The 7,634-nt window shown below is 39.5% G+C and overlaps 1 protein-coding gene across 2 annotated transcripts in view; it reads left to right on the forward strand.

Annotated features, from left to right (window-relative positions):
- The window catches only part of LOC140342824 (OTU domain-containing protein 5-like), a 63,890-nt gene extending 58,696 nt beyond the window's left edge, over positions 1-5,194 (forward strand). For both annotated transcript variants that reach the window (XM_072429185.1, XM_072429184.1), the window contains exons 8-9: positions 4,485-4,589; positions 4,669-5,194. In XM_072429185.1, the coding sequence (XP_072285286.1) occupies positions 4,485-4,589; positions 4,669-4,790 (227 nt within the window). In that variant the 3' untranslated portion in view covers positions 4,791-5,194. The remainder of the gene's footprint in view (positions 1-4,484; positions 4,590-4,668) is intronic.
- Positions 5,195-7,634: the final 2,440 nt, after the last annotated feature.

The raw sequence follows: 7,634 nt of genomic DNA on the forward strand, positions 1-7,634 counted from the left end.
TTAATCCTTGTAGATCTAAAAGCATGTTTGATAAGGAGATACAAGTAGTAATAAGCCAGACTGGCAAGAAAACACAAAGATTAATAATTATCAACAGACAAACAAATCTCCCAGAATATTGTGGGGTCATCTTCTTCCGCCTGTGGCAAGGCACTTTTCAGGGATTTCACATCTGCACATCTTTACCCTCTTTGTCTCCATTCAACGTCGGAGAAGAAGCCTCAGGGATCCTTTTCACTCTGCTAGCGTGAATCCAGATTGGAGCCTCTTCTGTGAGGATGGCTGTTCTGGTGACTGCTATCACTCAGGTGGGTGGTCCAAACGGGAACTCTGTCTGTTTTCGTCCTTTGCCAGGCGCTGGACTATCACTACGTCTCCTGGTTGGAAAGGATGCGTAGGTTCCTGTGGAGAGTAAGGAGAGGCACAAGCAACATCTTTTTCAACTTAATCTAAAGTTTCTACAAGTTTCCTCACATATTCTGCCTGTAATACTACTAGATCCCCTTTTTCTATCACGGGGGCTTTTGGACCCCAAGGGGGTGGGGAAGGGTCTTCCCATTAGGACATCAAATGGTGAGTAACCAGTATTCTTGTTAGGCTGCATCCTAATTTCTGCTAGGGCTACAGGCAAAAACTTTTTCCAATTAGTGAACTTATGAGACGCATATCGTCCTGTGTCAGACACCTTCCTTTACAGGCTCTCTTTAAATAATGGAATGTCCCAGATGAAGATGAAGAAGGTTTGGGGCAGTGCTTAACAATCTTAATAATATCATCTACTTCAACAGGTGTCTTTAACAAGGTGTCTCCTAAACATAACCCCTTAACCATGTCCATATGGAAGGTGTCATTAGCCCCCTCTATCCATCCTGTCATTATCCACCCAGGGGGTAACTAAATAGTAATCAGTCCCACAGACCCGAGCTACATAATCCTTACATGTTTCTCCGACATACGGAGGGGGTGAAAAGACTTTTCCTTGTATTGCACCCATTTCTTGTAACTTAATTGAGACGGAAGCAGAGCTAAACTCTTCCCAGGACTGGCTGTACTGAACCGTAAAGGCTCCGACAATTCCTGTCAACTGGGTACAGAGGACTTGTGTCTATACTCAACTTCCTTCTCAACTGCCTGTTAGTATTATCCCTTAAAACCGTCACTTGCGTTCACCAGTTTCTGGGTCAGCGGGTTTCCCCTCGCCAGGGTGGTGGGGCATCTTACGGTTCTCCAGGACACACACACACACACAATAGTTAGTACAATTTTTACAGTATCATTTGCTGCTTACCTTCAGCACAAAATGAAATTACTTAATACTTCATAACATCACAGTATCATTTGCTGCATACCTTCAGCACAAAATGAAAATACCTAATACTTCATAACATCACAACATACAAGAGAACATAAGAAAGCGACAGATAAGAAGCGATAGAAATTGGCTTACAAGAAAAATCAGGTTGCAGACAATAGTTAAATTCTTCCCTAAAGAATTCCTCTTTTAAATTCTTCCCTAAAGAATTCCTCTTTTAAATTCTTTCCTAAAGAATTTCTCTTTTGAATTCTTCCCTAAAGAATTCCTCTATAGACTTGGGCAGTAGTCTATTTAGTTCTGGGGACTTCCCTAAAGTCTATCTTCCCTAAAGAAAGATAGAATAGACTGAAAGGGAAAGTATCTAAGTGGATTCAGGATAGAAACAACAGATAGTCTCGGAAAGGATCGGAATTCCCCTAAGCCTCAAGGCAGGGACTTTCCGTACTCACCGAATTCCTGTGTGCTCTAATCCCGGACGAGCCCCCAGCTGAAGAGATCTGCTTCTACTTCTAGTTCCTCGAATGCACCCTGACTTCTCCTTCAACCACAGAGACAGACGTTTGGAGAGATATCCCAATAACACACACGCACACAGTATGGTCTTAGGAATAGTCTCTGATCTTTATTTGACAAGGCAGTCTTTTTATACACATAGGTATACGAGGGGGTTGTGTTATTCACGTACAACTATTTAAGTTTTAGCCATATATAGTGTCACTTGATACATTGCAAGGCATACATTGTACTTCAAAGGATTTTCGTTATCCGGTTACAGAGTAGACAGAAAAAGAAATACAGCTCCTTATACAAATATATGGCTCATATTAACTAGCTTAACATTAACATTAATTAGCTATACAGTCCTTATTTAACCCTTCAATGACCTCAATAATAACCTTGTAGAAAACTAATGAAACATGAAAATTAAGCAAAAAAAATTAAATTTTTGAAATACTTCATGTCAATATATTCTATATTCAATATATTTACACAACTTATCACAAAGAAGTCATTGGAAAACCCAGTTTGTATGATTTCATTTTTATGCTGATGATCAGGACAATCACGTTGACTATTAAAAACCGGCAGTCTTCTGCTCGGTAATCTGGTACTCCCATATGGGCTATTAGTCCAGGGATGTTACAACAGTACACAAAGGCTCCATCTTCACTGAAATATGGTGGGAGTGTCACCTCTCTTGTCCTATAAACCGTTATTTTAACTTCCGGTCTCAGACAGTTCTTTTCTTTCAGCCTGGATGCTAAAAGTTCAGATGCTTGTTTTGACAGACAGTACTAAATCATTGAGCTCTTCTTGGGAGAACTGCTGGTTTGATGAAACACTTCCTTCATATTCACTTCCACTGCTAACTCCTGGATTACACTCCAAACCCTGTATATCCTCCATGTCGGATACAGGAATATCAGGGAGTGTACCGAACACTGGTATGGGAACATCAGCACCATGCGGCACAGGTCGTCTTGCGGGTTCCAAATCAGGGTACTCCCACTTGTTTTTCTTGTAATGATTGAAACCTTTTACATTCACAGCACAAAAATAACAATCATTTTGATGAATTTTGGGCTCTCGCCATACCATAGGTACACCAAATTTTAAACTTTTCAGTTTTCCATTTTTCCACTGACGTAGACACTCTACACAAGTTTAGGATACCATATGGGGAGCCCAATACTTATTTTGGTCCCCTAGTAAAATACCAAAATATTCAAGATATGCTTGTTTCACAAATTCTATGTTTCTTTTCTGTTTTTGCTTAGAATATTCACCACAAATATAGCAAAATACATGTGGTCATGTAAACATTTATCATTTAAATGACAATAGGGTCATTTAAACAACTTCTTGAAGAACTCTGTTCTTCTGTAAAAAAAAAAAAAAAAAAAAAAAAAGTTTCATGAAAATAATGCTACATTTAATATATAAAATGCAAAACATCGGTGTGAATAAAGGTTGATAATATTATGCTGTGTTAACATTTGTTGTTGGTAAAATCTATTTTGATTCCTGTACCACAAGAACTAGAGCCTATTCAATAAAACTGATGTTGTTTCTGGATTCAGCAGACATGAAATACAGTAAATATATTAAAAAATCCTGGCAAGTGAAAAAAAATGTTTTTATGTTGAGCTGTGTTAAATGCAGTGGTAGTGGATGTATTCCCACCACACACACACACTGCAAGACCAAGAGCTGCCACATTACAAGTAACTGCTTGTACAAGAGAGTGCTGTGAGAAATTCTAGTCTTGAACTGTCTTGAAAGACAATGTTGCTAGATTACTGGCACAGTTAATATAAAGCTACAAAACATTGTTTACTTCCACTTACACAAGGCTGCTGGAGAATGCTGCTGCGTTACAGGAGTCACTAAAATTCTGCAGCCAAATTAGGTCTTAATTTGCTTTTAAGGCAAGATTCCCTTCCCATTCTATAAGTAGAAATCTATTTTTGCTATAGAGGTGTTGGATTTGTTTATTAGCTAGGCATATAATCACTATAACTGGTATTGATGATACAAATGTTTAACAGTGTGCTTGTACCCAAAATCATTTTTTCTGCCTCATTTTTCCCTGGTAGATTTCCCTTCCGTCCTGAAAACTGTCACTGGATCAAGGTGTCCCTAGTCTGTTACGACCTGTTTGAGTGAAAACCCTAAAAATTTTGCTTTCCCATTACCAGACCACTAAACGGTGAATTTCTCCAGTAAAGACATTGGCAAGAATAAAAACTTAACCCCTAAAATGTTTGCCAAGAAATACACTTTTACCATAGGTATGTTGCATACATTTAAAAAAGGAAGTCATTAAAATACATAGGGCATACCTTGCAAAATCCTGTCTCTCTCCCGACTCCTCCCTCCACTCCTACTAGTTATTCACAGCTGTCAGAAGTACTACGCAGCAAGTCCTAGCTGTTAATTAATGGGTAGCTAATATATCAAATTTGTTTATAAGTCGACAGGTACAAAGTAATAATATTGCTAGATGTATTTACTTTGTCATTTATATAAACATGAAAGGTGTGTCCATTTAATATGCCTATAAGGTTTTTTTTTTTTTGAAGTGCTGTTTGCTTAAGCCAGTACAACACATACATGGAGTATTGGTGTTCCATATGATCTTACAACAGCGCATGTCTTTGTCTTGTAGGCCCAAGCAACTCTGGAGCTGACAGAGCAACTTCCCCTTTAGTGTCTTTGTACCCGACACTGGAGTGCAGAGCCATCATGCAGCACATGTCCCCTACAGCATTTAGTGAGTGTGCTACCACTTTTCATCTGTTGAGAAGCTACTAAATATAATTTTTAATGCTGCTATGTCTTTTCGTCCATAGGTCTGAAGGATTGGGATGATGATGAAATCCTTGCCTCGGTTTTGGCTGTGTCACAACAGGAATACCTTGAATCTGTGAAGAAAAACACCCTCCGGCGGGACCCATCCCCAGAGCACAGCTGATACAAAACGGACTTCTTCCACTCATCCCATTCTCCTGACTCCCTGCTTGCCTTTCCCCTCTTACCTGTTTATAACATGCTCACTATGTGACCTCTACATTGAATGAGACTTTATTTTTTTTCCTCTTTCTGTGAACCTACCTTTCCTACTAAAGTACTTGTAAAGCTGCATGTTCCATAGAATATTGACAACCCAATGCCCCATCCACCTCAACTCTTCAGATCTCCTTTCCACTGCCTGCAGCAACTGACGGGGTACTTTGACTTTTCAGTTACATGTTTTAGATAGATTTGATAGTTGTGCAGAGGGGAGAATGACTAACTGATCATGTGGAGCTTGTTTTTTTTGTATCTTAAAGGATGTTCCAATCCCCTAGCAATAACTTTTTTTTTTTTTTTTTTTTTTTAAGCAAGAAAAGAAAATGTAAAAAAAAAATTCTTATACAAGAATGAATGTGTGTTGTAAGTTATGTGTTTGGTCTATTTCTTGGTGGTAGGAGGTTTGGGGGTATTTCATCCTCATGTCACTTAAAGTATCTAAACTGAAAAGCAAAAATGTTATATCTAGCAACTTTTTGCTAGATAGAACAAGTCCTTTATGGAGATAAAGAACAGTATAAAGTAGCTTGCACATACATGTTGCAGTACAAAACTGTGACCCTACAGCCCAATTCCAGGTCTGTTAGACTGGCAAAGTGCCAACATTTCTTGCAAGTCTTTCTGCAGAAAAGTGTGGCAGGAGGGGAGGTAACAACGAGCTCTTACATCTGAAAGTGTTAAGAGTTTTGTGTGTCACACATGACAAATGATTTGCCGGTAAGAAGGCTTTGTCGTTCTGGACATCAAGGTGAGATTCTCTCCCACCAGCTACAATGAAGTTCCATTTAAGACTGTGCATGGATCAGTTTTTTGTTTTTTGTTTTTTTTTATTGTAAATATTCAAAATGTACAGTGACCATGTAAAACAGCTGCAAATAACTTTAGGACTGTGTAGGTTTATTCATAGCTTACATTTAACAGTAACATCTTTGACATATATTTACAGCTCCTAGATCCAGGAACTTAGTCAATTAAATATTTGATTTTCAAACCAATGTTGTTTACTGATGTGGGTACTGTCAATGGTAAGTTGACAATTATTCACGACAACTTCTGAGGTATAGTAAAAGAATCAAGGTTTTATTCACGCGTGGGAAACTCACAACAGCCAGTAACATATCTAGTGCCATTCGGTTCTGCCACGACATCAGGGATGTTGCGTCTAGTTGCTCGGCAAGCCCTTTGATTGCATCCCGAGTCTGGTTGACAAAGCGCTGCTGATTATAATATATATAATTAATCCAATCAACATTCTTATTTATAGAAACCCAGTAAAAAAAATGGACTCAAAGCCTGCAGCTATTTGATTTCTGGCCTTATATTCATCGGGAACTCCTCTTAGAACCCCTATAGCATCTATATACGTTGGAGTATTATTTGCTGAGAGGCTCCTTTTTTCCTTATGGTGTCTGGCAAAAGTCCAGTATCCTCTACCAGGACCTGGTATGACCAGGAATGGTTGTACCAGGGTGATCAGGGTGCATGTACCTCCCCAGTTTGCTGGTAGGATTGTCCTAAATTTCTGGTCCTCACACAACCACCATATATCTGCTAATGAATTTCTGTGGTTTTTAAATTGCTGTGTGGTCCATGTGCAGTTGCTGCAAAATGGCTCTACTGTGGTGCAGTACTTAAACTCTTTTTCTTTATTCTCAGTGTTATTATAACAAGTGTAATTGCCCCTATATTCCAGCCTGCTGCTCCCCAACTTGCACAATTTTTCCCATAATAACTCTGTTACGCAGACATAGATGTGACTGACTGCATAAGGGGCGTTTCTATTATTGCATCTCCAAGGAATGGGCCCACCTCCCTTCTGTTTGCAATTGACTATTTTACAGAAATCTAAAGTGTAAATAACTGGTGTAAGATTCTGTGCTTGGACTGCCCACACAGTTATCCACCAAGACAGGCCTATTAGAGAACCTATTCCCCACATGCAGATCAACATTCTGCCCATTAAAATTTTGAAATAGCCCGAATACAAGGGTGTACCCATATCTAAATAACCTCCCTTTTATTTATTAGATCACCTGATGGTTCTCGGTGTTACTTTCACTGCACTGGAGTGGACAGTGGTGCTCCCCTTCGATCGAGAAATCGTTCTTCTAGGCAGCACTTCTGCTGTCATTCACATCACCATCAGATGATCCCTGTATCCCTATTGCTTTCTTACAATGGGTCAGGTGGATCCAGAGAATGCTTCTGTTATCTTCTGTACCATGCCTCCTGTTGACACATGTGTCCTCTCATGTGTCACTATCGTTGCTAACCTATACAAATTTTCTTTTGGTAATACCAGCTTGCCGCCCAGTACCAAATCATACTGTCATCCTGTAAGGCTCCTGATTTTGCCCAGGCCTTTACAACTAAGAGTTCATGTTCCGTCCCTGTCCAGTATTGGCTTTCAAAAGGAAGGTCTGGACCCTCCTGTCTGTGGTAATATACTGTCATATGAGGGTTGGTCGTTCCTTCCCCTGGTCCTGGGTGATTATGCTACCACCCCCTTATCCAATCACTTCCATCTAGGTTTGGAAATATTCCATACCATTATATATTCTTGTCTTGAGAACAATCCAATTGGACTAGTCTATGGACTTCTATTGACCCATTTCTGGGAACCAAAGACAATCCCAGATCTCCAATTAAGTTTCTGCCACATAGATTTACAGGGCAGGAATCTGAAATGATAAATCCTGTCTTTGTCTTATTTCCAGTCTGGGGGTCAGTTACCATTAGTGGCTTA

The sequence above is a fragment of the Pyxicephalus adspersus genome, chromosome W (assembly GCF_032062135.1).
Source record: "Pyxicephalus adspersus chromosome W, UCB_Pads_2.0, whole genome shotgun sequence".
Lineage (NCBI taxonomy): Eukaryota > Metazoa > Chordata > Amphibia > Anura > Pyxicephalidae > Pyxicephalus > Pyxicephalus adspersus.